A 21,031-nucleotide genomic window follows, 5' to 3' on the forward strand; every position below is an offset into this window, starting at 1 on the left:
TATTGATTGTTCTTCTCTTAACTACTAAAGTAGTTGATTGTGTTGTATGAGGCCAGTATACATTTTACAAGTAAACAAACCGTATATTTGTTTGATTTGAGGGACAGCCAAATATTTTTAGTATTTGAAATTTACACCAAATGTTATTTAAGAATTTTCATACTTAAATTTATTGACACTTAATATTTCTAATTAGATTGGTTGTTTTCAGGATTCACACTTGACAAGGAGTCCAACACGATAGCTATAATCTGTCAGGATGTGACTGTAGTTCTGGCCTTTGACACCAGGGAGAGACTGATACAGTGGCAAGTCAAGATAGCCAACAATCTGGGAGAAGGTAATTCATAAATGAATAAACATAAACAAAGTTCAAACTTTAATTAGTGTCTCAAAGAATGTTGTACACTCTTAGCCTTAACATGGTTATAATAATATTTTGAAAAAAATGTTATCACTGTATTGTATCCTAAATTTTTTTAAATGGATAATTTAGTACTGAATGCATTTAATGTTTGTTGTGTGTGTAATTGTTAGTCTAAAATAGGTTATTTCATTACTTTATTACATTTATTATATCATTTTATTGTCACCTGGTCATTGGGCTAGTATTGATGATAAGTCAATTAGATAGTAACAATACTTCTCATACCGTACCTGTTTTCAGACAGTTTCCTTACAAAATCTACTTCAAAATGGTCACTGGTATGGAAACAATTAACCCGTAATTACCTGATACTCTGGTTAATGAATTACTGTTAATAAATTATCACAGCGATCTCAATGCCATGTGTTTTACATTTTTCTGACTGGGTGTTACAGATGAGCAGTTTCTGGTCCAGATACAGTCTGCCCCGACCAGAGGCAAGATCCTGCCTGGACCTGCCAGACTCCACATACAGGAGCACAGGTTCTGTATGACCACAGGAGTCCCTCCTCGACTGGTCGGCTACTGGCTCATCCGACAACTCAGGTAAATATAACACCACTATACTACAATAAAAATCTACAATATTTCTTTCACAATGTTTTCCAACACCACGGCGAGACTAACCTTCGCATAGTGATGAAATGGGCTAGAATATTTATGGATGAATTAAGAAACACGACATTGGTTTCCGATTTGATCTAGCCTACTTGGCTGCGGTATCTCGATGAAGACCTCATAATTTATAGGCAACTCGTTAGCAAAACTTAAATAAGGTTTTTGTCTCACCAACATTCCCCTGTTATCTGTCTCTTGGGGCTGCGACTGCTCTGGGATAACATTTCCAGAATCTCCAAATTCTCACATCTTTCATTGTACTTGATCACTTATTCATATAGGATTACTTGTTTCTAATGCAATAAGCTGTTTCATTGTTTTCACATAAGAACACAAACATTGTTGTGGAGATTCATGATTCCCATCTTAAATAATTGTTATGTTAATTGATAATTGATTGGTTCCAATCAGATCTGTATAAATCACAGTATATAATCCAAGCAGGGGATTTGCTAATCACAACAAAGTTGGCTTGACTCAGCTTACATCTCTAATAATCTGTACAAACACAAAGAAGAAGCTATTTTAAATATCAAGAATATAGTTACCTATTCCATTCATGTCTTGCAAGTTAAAAGTTTCTATAGCTAGGCGTACAATACACGGTCCATTTTGAAAACAAGTCAGGGAGCTACATTTGTCAAACAGAAAATGGGGAATCAAACAATAAAAATTTTGGTTGTGGAGTTCACCCTAAAATACCATTCTGGATCAGCCCTGAAAATCCAATGAATTATTATTTGACTTAAGATTATATTAGGATTCAATCCCTTTCCTTACAAGACAAAACCTAAAATTGTATCGCCTTGAATAATTTAAAAAGAAAGCATCTTGTTAATTTTTGCAGGAGGTATGGAGTTGTAGAGAACAGGTTCTGTTTCGAGGGAGGTTCCCGGTGTGGTAGAGGTGAGGGGTTGTACGTCCTGGTGTCAGACCAGGGACAAGACATTGCTCGGGCCTTCCAGATGGCAGCGGAAGGGAAGCTACACACTCGCCGTCGCTCCGTCAGCAGGAACTCTTCGGGTAAATGTCAGAACTCGTGAGGTTATCTGTTGTAGTCATGAGTACACATTATGCTTTATGGTTTGAATTTGTACCCAATAGTCGTTGAACATTGGGATTTTGAATTACAGTCCTGGCCAAAGAAAAAAAGATTTTAATATGGTAGAGAAAAAGCTACTCAACCGCCACATCATTTCAAAACTCTTCTTTCCAGGCTTAAAGTGATTTTTATTGAAAAGTCCAATAATATTACTAATTTTAAAACTAACTCAATGCTGTGTTTGTGATTGTTTTCTTTTTATTTTAAATTGGTGTTGAGATACTACATTATACTCTCATTAAAAGAAAAATATGGAATTTAAATTTAATGAGATAAATTTATTTCCAATTGCCTGCATATTTGACTGGTAGAGATATTTTACAGTGTTTCTAAGATCACTCTTCGAAGCAATGGTCTACTTACATTGGTTTGAAACATATAATGTTCTTTTTTCTGAAACAAAGGCTCTCCTTGTGACAAACAACAAATATAATTTTTTATCCTTGAATTGTATTTAATGTATTGGTCCTTGTTCATCTTATAGCCATGGACAGTCCCAGAAGGAATGTTCACTCTCGAGCAGAGACGAGGATGTCTGATGTCAGTTGCTTGGAGTCCTTGATGCTGCATTCTGAACACCCAGGACCTGGTAGTGAGGTAAGGTGCTTGTCATTTTATTTGGAATGTAGGATTTAAATATTTTCCAACTAAATGTGCATAATCAAAGAGAAAATAACTGTACAAAATATCTTGTACTTTGATGGTATTGATAGGGATGATGAACAAGTTTCTTCATTAGGCTTGTTCGAGAGTTAATTTGAAGGGAATGCAGTAGAATGGTGTTACGTTTTAGGATCTTTCTCCACGTAAAGACTTTTTCAGATTTATATTTATAAGATATGTTTCCTATGGTTTAATGTGGGTTATTGCTCTTTGTTGCAATAAGCACAACATTGCCTACTGGAGAAAAAGAGAGTTAGAGTAATGGTGAATTGTGGTGGATAGAGAGTGGGAACATCTCACATTGGAATACAACTTCAGACACTGCCATTTTACACATCAATGACTGAGTATGCATCTTGCAAACCTGGAGCCCTACATAGGTCATATGGGTACATAGGTATAAGTTTAGTAGGGCCTGTAGATTTTTGGGTACACAGGAAGTATAATTTATTAATGTAAAGAAGATGTGAAGAAAAACAATCTGGTGAGCCAGCCATTGCTGGTTTAAATTACCAACTACCAGCACTATCTATACTGGGCACACTGCAGTCAACACAGACTTACAATTCATTGCACTGAAATTTTTTTTTTTGTACTGTTCCCAACAACATACGTCAAAAACAATCCAACTAACAGCAGTCATTTGCAGGTGTGCTGCAACTGCAGTCATGGTGCTGAGGAGTCTATAATCTGGCCTTCGTCAGAGACAAGATCTGACAGTTGCGACTATGGAGATGCTGCATCCATGGCTGATTACAACAACAGTCACCTTCAGGTATACATACAAGTAATTTATAGTTTGAAATAAACCACACCTACTCACTTGGGTGAGTCAATCAGAACAGACAAATTTACTTTAATTAATTGTACAAACTACTCTACTCAAGTGACTACACTTGATAACTACGCTGCCACAGCTGGTAGGCCCTCTCCGCCGCCAAAATGTTAATAAAGATCACTCCAGCAACCACCAGGATGGCAGGTTCAGACACTATGTGGGAGGCGGATGCTACCCGAGTGGTGCCTGATGTTATACATGGGCATCATTCATTTTCTTACTAAATTAATCCTCTCTACTATTTGTGCATCTGCCATAAACTTGTTTTGGACATAACATGGAGGAAAACCCTATTCAAAATATGAACATTTAAGTTACTGAATAATCTCTGGATTTTGAAGGTTCACTTTAAAATCATAGTAATACCAATGGTATACAGGTATAAGAGGGGACAAAAAATGCTAATAGTTGTTGCCAATTTTGGCAACGTAGTTTGGAGCGCTGACACTCAGTTTGCGGTACTTGCTCGGTAGTGCAGTGCGCCTCTAAGCCCTTTAAAATATTAAAACACATTATAAAACAACAAAACTACGACCAAACAAACAAATTTTATCACCAAAAACGACATTTTACAACCTACAACAAGCGCAATGTTAAAAATCAACTAAACTGCATTACCGACAAGCCCGAGGTGGCGTAATTTGGGCTGCTTACGCTACTCTGCAACAGTGCAGTTCAGGTAACGGTAACCCTCATTGAGTGTCTACTCTACTACGTGTATATTTAATGGTAATACTTCAAAATGTTGTACTTTGTACAGGAGAGCTGCAGGATTCCAGAGAGTTCCATGGGAAGGTGTACTAGCTGTATCAGTAAGCTGGGAGCTTTGTCTAGATCCTCTACAGTCACCAACCCTCCTGGCTCTGGCACAGGCTTCACACCCGCCTGGACCATGGATACTGACAATCTTGGTACGTTCCGTTGAATTAAACACAATGTAATCGCTTGGATTGTAACTTAATTGGAGAGCAGCAAACCAGAGAGTGTCTTTAGTCCAAAAGTCACGCTTACACGAGGCCAGTAGAGCAGGCAGGTTATGGGGCAGGTGACAGCTCGTGACATCTAAGCCCATCACTACTAGCATCTAGTTCGAAAACATCTTGTCCCGTCATGCGGGCTGCGTCAACTGTCCTCGCGACTCATGTGAAGTTGCTCAAGTACATAATATACGGGGAGTCAACCCCAAGAAATAGAGGAAATGTTTGCAGTCCTGTCTTTTCCTTACTTTGACCCTCCTCCCGCCTACACTGCCCGCGCTAGGCCAAGTGCCAGCTTAGGTTTCACGAGCTGTACCTGCCTCTAATGTATTTCAAGTTACCCGAAGCAAGTAGCTTGACTGTCTACTGGCCTTGTGTAAACAGGGCTTTAATGCAACCTCACTAGTGAATGCTGACTATCGTCTATTTTATAAAGTAATATCTTCTAAATATATAGGATGATGTTTTTAGTTGTGTGTTTTAAAGTTGGTAGCATTGCTAAACACAACAATCAAATTAAAATCAGACAGCTGATTTTTGTTTATTATCTTACGTCATTTCAGTATTGTCTAGTACTTTTTCAATTTCTATAATAGGCTAACCATGAATAGAGTTACAAAAGAGGAATGTTTGCAGATTGTGCAAATTAATTTTGAAACCTTAGTTCAGTTCGGGCAAATTACAGTTAGATGCATTTCATCCAATCTACGGACTACATAATCGTCCGTCGGAGTCAGGTACATATTTGAGCTTTGGTGAATCGGTATTTAACAATAAGCATGTACAGAGACGCTGCACAGTAAGGACCGAAGATATTTTATTTTAAATTGATGTCTTTAAATCTGATTTATTTATGAATGGTTTCTTCACAGGAGGTTGTGGCCATGAGAACAACATGAGCTGTGGAAATGTTCAACAAAACTCAGACATTATGGCTAGACTGTCAACTACCTCAGACTGCTGGTAAAGTATTTGATTCATAGATCTGAAAAGTAAAAAATAATAGTGAAACGTAATATTTTGTATCATTTAATAACAGTCAGAAGGTCGTCTGTTAAATATAAACTATGGTCGGTAAATTTGACTGAGATTATAACAGTTCTTTGACAATATTTTTTTGTTTGATAATTAAGTTTTTTGTAAACACTGTCCCATTTTATAAGTAATTAGTGTAAATTCTTTGAATTCTCCTTACTGAATAACATGATGGCACGAGCTCTAAAGAAGACATTTTTGTTTTACTTTGGTAAAACTTAAGTTTCTGCATGAGCATAATAAACTGCATAATACCGTGCAGGAAGAAAAATCTGATATTTGTTTTGGTCAGATTTGATCACATTCAGAGGAGAGTTGGACTTAATATCAACATTTTGTCTTTGGAAGGACTAGCATAGGTTGTCTTGGTCAAATGGTGGTCTGTAATCACTGTTGTCTTTGCACAACATCTCAATTATAAATTTCATATCCGTTGTCTCTGTCCCTCAATAATGGTCTACATAAAAACACACATTTACTTAAAGGCGAGCATGATTGACAACAAATCTTATATACTAAAAAACGGTACTTAAGTATTATACGGAGGCCACTTATTTTACAGCGCGCTGCGGTGGTTAGGTTAGGTTGGTCTATTATAAATATGTTTGTAGGACTTTCCTACTTTCGTTATGAATCGAACCAGACAAGTCATAAAAGCTTCATGATGACCAAACCTAACCGCCGCAGCGCGTTGTATAAGGGTGGCCTCCGTATAATACTTAAGTATCTAAAAAACTCTTGCAAAACTTATCACAGCTAGCCTGACCATACTACTGGATCAAATTACACGCGGTTGGTTCCAAATGAAAGATAATTTCCTGTAGATGTGCAGAATCCCTTTATACATTGAAATATGCTAAAATATGAGCACAAAAAATATATTTTAAATTTGAAAAAATTAACATGGACCTTATGGGTTGCCATGTTGGTGACAAAATAACAACAAAATATAAACAGAAAATCTAAACAAATGGAAGAAATTCCAATCACATGTTTTATTTACAGCGTGGGGTGAAAATAGAGAAGTTTGCACAATACAAACTTTTGGTCGAGTTTTCGACCACGGGGCGAGCTCTTGTTTGATCTAAAATAGTTTTTGACAGCTCCAAACTCCAAACTGGTGGGAAGAAGCTGCGATGATGGTTAATGAACTAATACACAAAGAAATATGGCCAGTACCGTACTACTTGGCAAGCAATCATCAGAAAAATTCTGTGCTTAAATAATTTTACACTGGTTACGTCAATGAAGTAGCAAGAATGAAATCAAAGAGTTTCATAATCCTATGCGCAAAATATCAAAAAATATCTAGTACTGTGTGGTATTAGCCATACATATGTACACCAAACTTCGCGTGGGAGGTGATACCGAGCAAGTAACCGAGCGTGTGAGACAAGTTTCTCCTACGAGGCAAAGCTGAGGACTTGCTCTACTACAGATGACTTAACCAGTCCCTTTCTAGGTCAAAAAGAGTACAGGAAGAATCTGCTTACTGGGTAGTGTGGCAAAATGCCTTTACAAGTCCACTAAACTAAAACGGCGGTTAAAAAAGGATTTTTTAAAAATTAACTCAGTTTAATCTCTAGATTCCATAATGTTATATACTTCTATGGTATACACAGTACATACTTACAAGATAAGATTTCTTAAGCCTTGATATCATTCTCAAGCCGATGTTTCTACAGGTCTTCCAGTGGCTCGTCCTGCAGTACAGTAGCAGAGAGGTGCTCTTGTTGTCCTCCCATCAGACCTCCCAAACCTCCGCAGCTATCTCAGTCACCACACAACTCTCCCATGAAGAAGAAACCCAAACCTCCCATGCCTCTACCAGTTTGTAACTGTCCTCATCATCAGTCACCAGCCAACCCTTACGACAACTACGACGTTCCTAAGACACTGCCTGCGCCTAATCAGAGAAAGGCGAGTTTTCCAAATTGATATAGAGTAGATTTTTAAGAAATGCATGGGTTCTACTATAACGTGTTGAATCTAATTGAGTGCTCAGATTGGGAACCAAGGGTCATAATCTTTTTATCTGATTTTAGCCAGTTTAATGTTTGTGATTCATTGTCGGGAACGTTTTTTTATAAATTGATTAGAATTGGAAGTCCCTAGGTGGAAATTAAAATCCTCCGTATGTGGGAATCGGGATCAGACAACACATATATTAAATGTGAAGTCGTGTTGATAATTTTCTTCTAAATATCATTCTACAATCACCATACTAGAACTTGTTGGTGTAGTGCTCACCTTCAAATACGTTGGAAGCTTTACCGATCCCAAGACAATCCATTCAGGAAACAATTTGCCATTCATTAATTTGTCATTTAGGCTAATGCAGGGTCGATTTACTGAATAGGCACGGTAGGCATGTGCCTAGGGTGCGAGGCAATTGGCTTTTTTGGGGGGCGCCAAAAAATCGGAAAATAAATAAAATGGTGTTTCTATTTCCATTTGATTGTGGTAAACTTCTGGTAATCCCACGGGGCGGTGAAGACATCATTATCCTCTCTCGCAGTCGTGTAGACATAATAATCATCTCCCGCAGTTGCGGCAAAATGGTAATCATCTCCCGCCGTCGAGGGGACATTATCATCGTTTTGGGCGATCACGGTAAAATTCTGATCATTCCTTGCAGCCGTGAAGCCATCATTATATCTATATCGTCTCCCGAGGTCATGTAGACATAATAATTGTCTTACCCGATCGGGCCAAAATGGTAATCACAGATATGTCACTGCGCGATAGCGTTAGATTGAAAATTCCAGGAAGAAATACAAAATTCACGCATAATAATTCCCGGTAAAAAAAAAAAAAAAAAAACTCTACCACAATTTCCGGTTTCCCCGGCTGTTGGACACCCTCATTATATTTTAAAGGAGCAATACTATTAGTTTTGTGTAGGGCGCTGACAGGGTCAATAACGGACATGGGTAAATGTATGGTATAGATAATATTTCTAATATGGGTAAGCCTACATTAAACATCTAAATCCTAAAATGTGCAAATCTTAAGTTTAAAAAACAAATAATACCTATTATTACAGTAAACAAATTAATTTTTAAGGGCTAGTCTGGGGTGATATCCACAGTGATAAAATAGTGTAAGCAGTCAGTATGAATCAGCAATCTTACCAATAAGTCCTTACAACTGAGCTGTATATAATAATATTTATTCTTTTTGACATATGTTATACACTCATAACTCTCATAACAGGATGAATCCAAGATCAGCTACATGAGTCATGCTGCAGACGATTATTACGACACACCCAAAAACATTAAGGACAGCCTGGTAGGGGAGTACGGGAACTACGACACTCCTCCTCCGCCAACCCTGGCTGTGAAGAAGACCTCCTCTTGTCTGCATCATACACATGCTCCTCACAGGTGAGTATGAGTGTCTGCAGGGAGTATATATCAAAACTGGAACCAGCTGTCCTCCATCATTGGGGCTTTTAATAAATGATTCTGGCTAAAGATGCAGCTATAGCTTCTTTCACTGAGTGATTATAATCTTAGTCAGGAAAACTAAAAACTAAGTCTATGGTATATAATCCAGTGCTAATCTCATTTATTCAACACTGAATCTTAACTCATCTTAACCTTCAATACAATTTGTTGTGTTTGCCATAAAAATATGACGTACTCAAGGACAATTCTCCATCTGCAAGGATGTTTGTGTTCTCAAGGAACCAAATACTTTATTACTTTTTTCCCTGTTCTCAAATAAATATGTTATCCTTTGTTGTTTGATACACTCAATAATTTGTTGGTGAACAAATTTTTCTCAATAAACATTACCATCAGGTGTACTAAAATCAGGTTACCTACACAGGAATACAACAGTTGTCTTTGTAATTTGGGGATCTAATAATAAATCCATTGCACATTTTGTAGTACTATTTTATTCACAAATATTTTTTTGTTTACCTCTAGAGAAGTTCAAAGATTTAATCTTCTTCAAATTATGTGCAAAAGATTACACCCACTCTCAAAGACAGCTATGAATTTGTTGAAATGGATGTTTTTGAAATGGATTTGGTTAAAAGTGTTGCTATTTAAAGTATTTAAGTGGTTGGGTAATACTTCTACACACAATCTTGCTCATTGGTTTTACCATAACTGTATGTTACAGGGTTGAAAAGGATGAGTCCTCAAGGCAAGGCTCTTGTCTTTGTCACAGGGTTCCATGTTGGTCAGACACCATACAAAAACCTTCACACTTCCGCGAAATATCTTCTCCGGTGCTGCAAAGAGTGAGTGTTGAAGTTGTGTCTGTTGATAGATTTTTGTCAATGGTTATTCCAGTTCTTTAATTACTCTTCATATTAGTAAAATTGTCTGCACTATGTAGACAATTTTATGAAATTCTGGCATATACTAGCGCCATCCAGAAAGTAGATTATGTTTTGGAATCAAGGATAAAAAAGTCTTGTGAAAATATTTAATATATAGGTACAATACAAACAAAAGACACTCTTAAATACTATTTTTCAACATAGTCTCTTTTCAAATTAGGGCACTTGTGGTAGCGAAAAACGACCTTAGAAATTCCTTCGTTGTAGAATTCGGCCGCCTGCGCCTTCAACCACTTTTTTACCTCTTCTCGTAGCTTTGTCGCCCTCAAAACGCTGCATAGCCAGCCACTTCTTCATTGCTGAGAATAAGTAAAATTTTCTCGGTGCCAGGTCTGGACTATACGGTGGATGAGGAAACTCCCACTTAAAAGATTCAAGAACATCACGATTGACATTTGCCATGTGAGCCGGGCATTGTCGTGAATCATCAGGATATTTTTGAGCTTATGTTTCCCCTGCCCTTTTCTTGTATCCCTCTTCTAAGGTTTTTTAGAGTTTGGAAATAACTTTGAGAGTTTATTGTAGTGCCTCTTTCCAGGAACTCCACAAAAATTACACCTATCCCAAAAAACAGTCGCCGTCACCTTCCTTGCCGACATCATGTGCATGCATCTTTTGGGTTGGGGGAATTTGTGTGCCCCCACTGCATTGACTGCAATTTCGTCTTACAGTTTGGAGTTTATATGTTTGACCCATGTTTCGTCACCAGTAAAGAGGCAATCGAGTAGTGAGTCACCAGCTTTATTGTAAGCGTCCAGAAACGTTAGTGCAGCAGCCATTAGCCGATCTTTACGACTCTCTGTCAAGATTTTCCGTACCTATCCTGCACAAAACTTGTGGTAATCAAGCTTTTCGGTAATGATCTCGTGCAACAAACTGCGCGAAATTGGTGGAAAACCCATAGAGAGTTCCGTTATTGTGAATTTTCAAGTTTTACAGACATCGGCATTGACTTTTTCGTCAAGTTCAGCGGTCACAATGCTGGGTCGTTTATTTCCCTCTTCTTTGTGAAAATTAGTTTGGCTATTTTTAAATTTTATGACCCCCTGACGCACTGAACCTAGTGATAGTGTTTTCCCCATAAACTTCACGCAACTGCACACACTTCACAGTTTCAACACAGACATTTCAATCTCAACGGAGTACAGCAGAAACCTCTCACTAGCATGACTAGATGCCGACTGAGCTGCGTAACGATCTGACCCCAAGATGGCCTTACTAGCCCCGCTCCTTGCGGATACAGACAAAAACGTAGTCTACTTTCTGGATAACCCTCATACTTAACACTTGGATTGATAATGGTTATTTTTAATTAATTTGTCTTATAGCAGTTAGGGCTTAGAACATTGGTAATAAACATTCTAAACAAATATTGTGTTTCAGGTGAGGCAGACTGAAGAAGGAAGAATGCCTCTTGTAAATACATCATCAATGCCAATCTACGCAATCGTTGACAAATCAAAGAAGTCTAAGAGTAAAATTGAAGAAAATAACATCCTCAACAATCAGGATAGCAACGACAAGAAAATTAGTAATGAAGAAAAAGATAAAAATGAAATAAATAGTAATGGTAACTATGCTAATATAGAAGTAATCGACCCAAAGGATCTTCCAGAAATGTGCAAAGAAGAATCAAACACCAACAATGATTACCAAAACTATGCAAATTTAGAATTTGCCCAGTCGCTCGAGCACTATGAAAACTCTAAAGAGGTGTTATTGAGAGCTGGAATAACTCAAGAAGAAATAGAAAAGTTGATAAAGAACGAGGATGTGGAACACAAAGTGGTTGACAAAAACTGTGTCAAGTTCTGTACAAAGTGTGGCCATGCTTGCAACACTGGTGGACCACCTAGACCTAGCAAGCAAGACGACTATCTGATGATGGAGCCAACATCTCAGCAAAACTCTACTCAGGACTTGGCAAACAAGTTAGTGGGGGGTAAATACTTTCCTGGGTACCTCCCAATGCATCCTGTGTCTAACTGCCAGAACAAGCACGATCTACTTAAAACAAGGCTACAAAGAGAATTTGGTGACATGTCTTCCAGCACACCCTCTCTTTCTGGAGGTCTATCAGAAGCGTGCAGAAGAAGGTTGGAGTCTGATATTCAAAGAGTACCTGGATCTGCATTGCTCGGCATCAACCACTCCATATCAGCTGCCAACAGCCCTTACTTAAGAAGAAGAGTCTTGTGTGCAAATGATTCAGTAAGCAGTAGCGGAACTCTTTACAACTCCTTACCTAGAAAACGATCTAGTTCTGCCGATTCCTCAAACTACTTTGATGAACTAGACTCAATCACTGAGAAAACTGTCTCGTCTTCTTCAACTAACCACACGCAAAACTCTCTGAGCAGTAAAAATACCTCTGTGGACTCAATATCTGGCCATTCTGTACAGATGAACACCAAAATGGAAAAATCTGAAGATGTTAACAGTTCACAACAAAACAATAAACCCAACTTAGAAAATAAGATGAATGAAAACAACCTAAATGAAGTTCCTACACTACAAGATCAGAAGGATCAAAACGATGACCTTCCAGTGAATGTCCGGAGATCCTCTAGTGTTCCGTGTAAGTCTGGCCATAACCGGGACTCTTCAAGCTCAAATGACTCAGGTGTTTCTATTTGTTCCTTGAAGAACCGAGGAGGAGACTTTGCTGAGTTTGAACTGCCCTTGACAACGTCCATGTCTACTAGAAGACATCACTATGCTCTTCAGAAGACAACGCCACTGCACTTCACAGACTGTTATCACTCATCACTTCCCAGAAGGTCGAAGAGTGTTGATCCCTTAAGAGAACTTACTTTCCAGTTCCAACACATCGATATACCCCTCAAGTCATCATCTGCAGAAGCTGAAATACCTATCTGTCTTGTGAAACGGGATGCCAAAGGTAAGCAGGAAAATATTTTCTGAAACTTAAGGAGTTGTCATTAAGGATAGAACACAAGGGATTAAGGACTTTTCAGTGTAGACCTTTTATCGGAATAGAAAAGGGCTTGGGAATAAGAGTCAAAAGCAAGGAAAACACCACAGTGAAAATCTTTTATGTTACTTAAGCTAATTTCAAAACTTTTTTACCCATGTAAGCTTGCAATATTGACAAAAATCCCTAACTGATTGTGGATTTGGGCTATCCAAACTAATACCTTATGAACTTGATTTAATTTAATTTACATTGTTTGTGATCAATGTTAAGTAACTCTCTGATTTTCTAAGTAATTCTTCGTCTCACAAAAATTGAACCTCTATTTTAGTATTTTCTTACCACGATAAATTTACATGTGGTGACTAAGAAGTACAACCTTGGTACCACTTAACATACGAAAGGGCCTATTCAAGCATGTTTTCTTTTAAGACATTGAAAAATATATTGGAATAATGTTTGATATTTACTTTTGTAGACAGAAACAAATTAATATTTGATTGTTATTGTAATTAGGGAATTCTTTAGACGTCTTGTATGGATCGGAGTAATCTACACATTGCAAACTATAATATTTAAATAGGTATCTCAAGACTATACAGTATTTTTTTCAAGCTTCTAAAGATTGATCCAGAATGTATTTCAGTCACTGACAATTAAATAGTTCTAAATGTTGTTCCTCTTAGGGTGTATCAGCCCAGGCAGTGCCATGCCTTATATAGACTCACGCAGCACCAGCAGTGGTACTTCTGACATGTCAGACTACATTGAGACACTCTCACTGTCTTCCTACAGCTCTTCTGATACACCTGACTGTCTCCAGTTAGTAACTTTCTACAAGGAAACTATTACTGTATTTTTACTATAAAATTCCATCAACAAATAGTAGCTATTTATATTGTATCTAAATTCAAAAATATAGTAGTGTAGCCGATTTGTCATAAATGTTCTAGTAATCTCGTAATGTTCAAATAAGTTTCTGATTTGACCCTGAGAAAAAGTCTGTGGTTAATAATTTCTAAACTATATGCTTTTTTTATATGGATTATTGGCTAAAACGCTGAACCTAGTAACACATCACATCCTAGATACACATCGTACTTTATCCTACATTCATACTCTATTTATATTCAATTTGTACAAAAAGTGTGCAATTGTCTCCATTACATTGTTAAGCATTAGAAAATGCCTTTAAGGTAACAATCACATACATTAAGACTTTTTTACTCTGTTGAACATACTATTTTAAACTTGATTCACCTTTTATTACTTAAAATTTTAAATCAACTTTTGAAGATTCACCATTGACCACCCTTGAACCATTGATATACAGGTACTTTTAACAACTTGTATGTTATCTTTTAGAAGCTTATCGTAGCAAAATTATTTATGTCGGCATGAAAAAGAGTTTTGTTGACTTCTTAAAAGTGCTTAAAGCCAAATTCAACCCAAAATTCAACTGCTGGTCTTCAAAAGCTCTGTTTTACTTATACCTTTGTATAGTACTTAAAAATTCAACATAAGTTACAAAAGTTAGTGATGCATGTTCTCTTGCTTATACAGGCTAGGAAGGCCGGCAGCCACCACTTTAAGACCCAGGTCAGGCAGAGAGTATCACAAGATAGACCGCTACATTCTAGAGAGTGACGAGCAGGTGAGGCAATACTCTGTGGATATCATATTTATATATTTATTTTTGTAACAACCTTTGGTGTAAAAAATTACACCCTCTATTCAATAAGTATCGGGGCTGGTTCACTGTGGTACAAAAGAGCACCTTGTCGGACGCCCGACAACTGCTAAAACCGAGGATCAGGTGGCCAAAGTGAAAGAAGTTTTGGACTCTGACAAGCATTTAACCATTGCTCAAATCAGTGAGAAGACCGGCCTTTAAGAAGGAACCGTTCTCACTGACGTAAGAGAGGATTTGGCGATGAGAAAAGTCTGTGCGAAGCTGGTGCCGAAAGTCCTGGAATATTTTGCAGGAAGTCTTGGACTGCGTCTAGGACGATCCAAATTTTCTGGACAACGTTATTACTGGCGATGAAACCTGGGCGTTCCAGTATGACTCAGAGACAAAGTGTTCAAGTTCAGAGTAGCACACAGATAAGTCCCCGCGCCGTGTAGGACCTATATATTTTGACACTCGGATGTCCAAATCAAAAATCAAAAGCCATACTGATTGATTTATTTTTGTTTATCCATGTGGTGGCATTGTTCACAAGGAGTTTGTGCCTACTGGAATGACTGTAAATGCTGCATTTTACATGCAGTACTGACACGCCTGCAAAATCGCATAACACTTGTGTGACAAGAGGCAACTTTACCACGATAACGCGCCGTGCCATGGTACAATTCTTGTGGGGCAGCTACTGGCTAAATTTGGCATTGCCACTTTACTTCACCCTAGATTTACCTGACGTTTTCTTATTTCCACGAGTAAAGAGGCAGCTGAAAGGACAGCGGTTTGACTCCATCAAGGCAGTTCAAGCGGTGGCAATAGTGGTTCTTAATAGCATTCTGTGAACTGACTCCCACTGGGCTTTTAACGAGTGGCGAACCTGCTGAACTTATGTATCGAAACAGGAAGAATGTATTCTGAAGAGTATTTTGTACAGTTCGAGCTACAAACTCCACCCGGTCGCGTCACCTGCCTCGTGTCTCCGAGTACTCGGTATTTTTAATGTTAAATGTTCGTCACTCAATGTGCGTTTTCGTGTGTGTTCGTATTCTATGTACTTATTTATTAAATGACGACCTTCATATACGGAGATGAATAACGACGCCTTGTACGGCCTGAAGATGATTCCCTGTGAATCGAAACTATAGTTGTCACAAGCGACTTTTTGTATTACTGAATGCAGGTATTTAAACCATTACAATTATTTTGAAGAGTATTAAAGTCATTGTAATGGTACCTGCAAAAAATTTAGATTTTCAAATCAGTCCAGATACTTATTGAATTGAACCTATAAGTTGGAAAATACCACTATATCTTTATCTAAGTGGCGCTTCTTTGAAGCTATGGATGCGCCAAAGGTATTTTAGTAATCTGTCTGTTACTCGAGACATGCGGATAAGGTTTTGACGCTGATGATGGTATTTTATCTCCAAAATATATTCTATGCAAAGATATTGTTTTGACCTGTCTGACAGAAATAGCGTAATTTAGTATTACATGAGCAATAATAATTGTATTATACTAGTTAATAATTATAAAAGTTATAAATAGTGTTATGGGTGTTACAATGGTGGTGGTGCTTTTGGTAGGTGTTTGTAAACAGAGCTCACTAAGGTGCTTACTCTTTCACCTATAGCATTAAAGGGAGATGTATTCCATTTTTGGAATACATTTATTTATTAGATAATGAATTGCTTTATGAATTTACTTCGGAACCGTCTCCAAATGTGCCCTGTAATACAGATATGACTAGGCAAAATCGATTTACTGGCTAGTAAATAAAAGTTTACATAACTTATTTGGAAAATTTTAGTTCAAAATACCGTACCTACTTTATTGTATTTGTATAACTCTACTAACACAAAAAATGCTAATCAAGAGGCTATTTATTGCATCGAATAGACTATGTAATATAGATTGGTACTTTGAAATAGTTCTGAGAAATCCATAACATCTCAAAGTTCTGAATGGAATATGTTTTGATCAGTGTTGTTCTGTTGACAGAGTTCACCTTACACTTCCATAACCTCCGTAGCTGAGAAGTCTGAGTCCCCTTCCCCTGGGTATGTCAGTAGCTCCCCGGGACAGTGAACAGGACAGAAACGTTCGTAAAACAAAAGTAAGTAGATGTATACACGGGCCAGCAAAGTACAGTTAGTCATGTCTTAATTATCCAATCTTCAGCTGTGTGTATTCCAAGTTTACTGACACTACCTGTAGGAGATGCAGTGCCACATTTGTAATTCTCGTAACCGTAAGACTGTACACCACAGCGGAAAGTCTGGACAAACCCTTTTCCATCTCTAATTTATATTTGGAAGAATTTAACAGCTCTGTTTTCTAATTGTTTGGTGTGCTACATACCGCAACGTTTATCTACTCCTCATTTATTTCTTTTACCTAGCCGTGGTACAAACGAGAAACTGGGTGTGGCTTAGCAGATGAATATCACTTCATTTTATATCTGTCTGTTGTACATTATAGGTGTTTTTAATTTGTTTTGTTATTTTTATAATGTAATTTTTTATGATAGAGAATGCAAATAGTTTTAAATCAAAGACAAATTCAAGGCTTTAAATAGGGAAATCTTTCAAGATGAGTTACAATGCATGCAATGTTTTTTATTACTATAAATCTTATTTTATTTTACTTCTTTGCTTGGGCTTTTTTAAGTTGGATAGCCTAGTCAAGATTCTTTTACACAACCTACAACGTACATGACTTTTAATAGCAGGATCAGGATCTTAACCAATTACCTTTGTGTTTTGGCGGACAACTTCCAAAATATAGTTTTATTTATTGTACGATTCGTAATAATACTAATAGTTGTAGTAAAGTGATTATTTAGTTTGAAGTATAACAGAAGATATTTTAGTTTATTTATAGGCTATTGTATAAATGAACTAAAATATCTTCTGTTATACTTCAAACTAAATAATCACTTTACTACAATAATAACTACATTTTTCAAAGTATTCTAAATTCTATAAACAAGCTTCTGCTATTACACTCGGTAGGTTATCTAAATTGTATTTTAACAATCGTTTAGCATTGGTATAATACTACTGTAAACCATATCTAAATTTATATTTTATCGGTCATTCATGTGTGGCCGCTTATAAATGGGCAAGAAGTTTTACATTTGTTGGGGACAAACATAGAGAAAAATTCCCCCACAAGATGGAGAGGGGCGCAATTTTCTCTGTGGCACATAGTGTATCACTTGCAAACTGCGGGCCTGCACCCATGTTGCCCTTCTGTTATCTAATCTAATAATAGTAGGCAACAAATTATTTTTATTTTTATTCAGTGATTAAATAATACACTCTAAATACAGAATTGTTCTGACTTTAGTAGGGAAGATCCTTCTATGAATAGAAGGATATACTAAAGAAAGAAGAAGAAGAAGAATATACTTAAGTCAGTATGAATACTGCCCATGATAAAAATCTGACTATGGAATATCTAGCATGACAAAAAGTTACAGTTATATGAACATTGCTAAAATATATTTCTAGAAAGGATATGGATCCATTCTACAATGATTCTTGAACAATATTGGAAATTGAATACCATAATATGTTCTTACACAAACTGATATTTCATCAATAGAAATGTGAAAGAAAGTAAATATATTTGTTAAAACACATATTCGAGAAAAAAGACATTGTTTCCTTGATCATATTTCATTTGAGAAGCGCTCAGAAGTGATACATTGTTCAGCTTGAATATTGATTCTTATGGCTCGCATACAGTTCAGTTAATATTTAAACTTCAATATTGCAATTTATATTTATCGCCCAATATATTGTATGAAACAATAAATTATACCTTACTTGGTATTCGGTTCCAAGCATAGATTTTCTAGATTGTTTTATGTTATTTATATCATAAATTTAAGTTTTTTTTTTGTTACTATGTCTAATAGGCAAAGTTTATTGTAATAAAACTCAGTTTTCAAAATAAATAAATAGTTAAAATATTTTTGATTTGCTTTAAATTAATAATCAAGTAGATTTAGTTTTTCCTTTCATTTTTACGGTAAATATATTTAAAAAATTTACATACAAGTAAACTATGTACAATTCAAAATTCCCTTCTGTTTTATGTCATATGTATCAATACACAATTCATACACAATAATTTTTCAGTGGGTTCTTTACTTGAAAATAATTTATAAACCCACTTCACTAGATACTAAATGGTTTTTTAACCCATTGGCGCCGACTTACGAGCGTTACTCGTACGGCCGCTGCAGGCCCGGCGGCCGACTTGCGAGAGCCGCTCGTGTCACCGCTAGGCAGCGCCATAGTTATTTAGTTATTATTATTTTTCGCCCTTTTTGTTTCTTCTTACTATTATAATGTTTATAAATATCTTGCTTCTTGATTTGCGTATTTACACATTTATTTTAGCGAATAACAAACAATTTTGTGTTGCCATGGTAACCACATATCACCAAAAATCAGCTGTGGTAAGGTAAACAAACAATTTTTTAAAAATGTTACTACTTATAAAAGTACACAACTTTTGATTTTTCTACGTAGGGAATCGATTGACCTTTATAATAGTAGTGTTATTTGGTGTCTGGATTAATCTTGGAATTTGTATATCAAGTTTACTTTCAAAATATTGTTTTTAAAATTTTTATTTTTATAATCTTTATATATATATTTTTTTTTTGTTTAGAACTTTGACTATCCAATTATCACTTTTCTGTAGACAATTTTACTGTGAACAAAACGGTGAAATAATTATTAATTTATTACTTAAGGTTTTCTTTCTATAGCAGTTAGAGTAAAAGTCTACAAATTCGGTAAAATTAATTGCCGCCAGAGGGTGCTGCAGGTAGCGGATTAATTCCTTCCCCAATGGGTTAAAGTTTAACTAATATTTACACCCTAGTAATGTAATAATTCAGCAACTTTTTAATCCTTAAATATTGTAATTAGACCTTAAAATAGCTTAGTAAAAGCGTAAAATAAAGACTTATGTCTAAAATTTGAATTCAATTAATTATTATTAGTAAACCGTAACAAGCTAAAAATTTTACCCTGATTATGATGAGTAAAAAATGTAACATTCATATCATAGAAAAGTCATGTTAGTGCTTGATTCATAATTGTCAACTTTTTACAGGGAGGAAGATATCATAAGCTGGATGGATGTTGATTGATTGAACATCACGATAGACTGTGGACTCTTCAATCTTTGTATTATTGAACATTTTGTAAAATTTTCTGTAGAATTAGATTTATATATGCAGTTTTGTAGATCTTTAAAAGGTTATAGTTCAACGAGTACCATTTGATATCAAGGAATCAATGGTTTAGTAAAAATAGTTTGAAGTTAACAATCGTCCATTAGTGAATATGTGTAAACCGCTCATATTGTAAACAATACTGTAAATACTTTGTAAATAGGTTTATTGTGAATTGTAACGTAACAGTAAAACCAAAGCTGAAATTGTTGATTAGCTTTAGACAACTAGTGTTTCTACCAAGGGTGTTTAAAGGCATTTAGGTGGATTAATCATTATACCAGAATATTTATATAATAAAACTTTATATAATCATAATTTGGTGTTATATTTCAGATACCTTTAGATATATTACTCTTCAGGTCCAATTTCTATGTGGCGACTGATACGACTCTAGTCGCGCGGCTAGAGCACTACGGCTCAAGACGCTTTGTCTTAATTCCTATGCCGCGACTCCTGCGACTCCCACGACTAGTGACTAGTGCAATTGCACTCTTGACCGTCATGGAATAAGCACAGTTGGTAGCAAATATATTACTTGGAGAAGAGGAGGAAAAGGAAATATTAATGTCCATGGTAAAAAACAATGAACATCCTAATCCATTGTTCATGGTACGGCGAAAAGAGGGGTTTCAGAGTATTCTTATTCATTCAGAGAAATCTCCTTCAAGTATTGGGGGTGCTTGGGGTTGAAAACGTATGACAAACCTGTTCCATCAACTTTGAATCACCTGTGAAGGTACACACCTCAAACTCCGTATGTATAAACTATAAATTTGTCACAGCCGCGCGACTGAAGCAACTGGTCTGCTCACGGAGCAGTCAAGTCGTGACGACTCTAGCCGCGGGCTCTAGTCGCTTCAGTCGCACGGCTATAGACGCTCAATAGGAATAGGTTGCATTTACTTTGCATTGAAGTAGTCAACTTTTACAGCCGTGTGGCTAGAGCCACGCAACTAGAGTCGCTGGATAGGTATTGGACCTTTCTATAAGTCATAAGTCATAAGTATTTTATTGCATAAAACATTCTTCATTACAAAGGCAATGGTGAACAGATGCATGGTCAATCAATAAGTTATAAAAACTAAAAGTAATAAGTTACAACAAAATACAACAAGAACAGCACAATTGAGAG

The 21,031-nt window shown here is 36.4% G+C and overlaps 1 protein-coding gene across 2 annotated transcripts in view; it reads left to right on the top strand.

The window, feature by feature from the left end:
* LOC128989838 (uncharacterized) overlaps positions 1 to 20,154 on the top strand; it is a 360,429-nt gene extending 340,275 nt beyond the window's left edge. For both annotated transcript variants that reach the window (XM_054411911.1, XM_054411912.1), the window contains exons 4-18: positions 212 to 340; positions 823 to 973; positions 1,893 to 2,068; positions 2,632 to 2,744; positions 3,460 to 3,585; positions 4,409 to 4,559; positions 5,498 to 5,588; positions 7,346 to 7,580; positions 8,877 to 9,049; positions 9,798 to 9,918; positions 11,404 to 12,922; positions 13,642 to 13,777; positions 14,519 to 14,609; positions 16,641 to 16,755; positions 19,776 to 20,154. In XM_054411911.1, the coding sequence (XP_054267886.1) occupies positions 212 to 340; positions 823 to 973; positions 1,893 to 2,068; positions 2,632 to 2,744; positions 3,460 to 3,585; positions 4,409 to 4,559; positions 5,498 to 5,588; positions 7,346 to 7,580; positions 8,877 to 9,049; positions 9,798 to 9,918; positions 11,404 to 12,922; positions 13,642 to 13,777; positions 14,519 to 14,609; positions 16,641 to 16,727 (3,299 nt within the window). In that variant the 3' untranslated portion in view covers positions 16,728 to 16,755; positions 19,776 to 20,154. The remainder of the gene's footprint in view (positions 1 to 211; positions 341 to 822; positions 974 to 1,892; positions 2,069 to 2,631; positions 2,745 to 3,459; positions 3,586 to 4,408; positions 4,560 to 5,497; positions 5,589 to 7,345; positions 7,581 to 8,876; positions 9,050 to 9,797; positions 9,919 to 11,403; positions 12,923 to 13,641; positions 13,778 to 14,518; positions 14,610 to 16,640; positions 16,756 to 19,775) is intronic.
* The last annotated feature ends 877 nt before the right edge of the window (positions 20,155 to 21,031 follow it).

The sequence above is a fragment of the Macrosteles quadrilineatus genome, unplaced genomic scaffold (assembly GCF_028750875.1).
Source record: "Macrosteles quadrilineatus isolate MER2022 unplaced genomic scaffold, UCM_ALF_1.0 Scaffold_3__2_contigs__length_128488019, whole genome shotgun sequence".
In the NCBI taxonomy this organism is placed as follows: Eukaryota; Metazoa; Arthropoda; class Insecta; order Hemiptera; family Cicadellidae; genus Macrosteles; species Macrosteles quadrilineatus.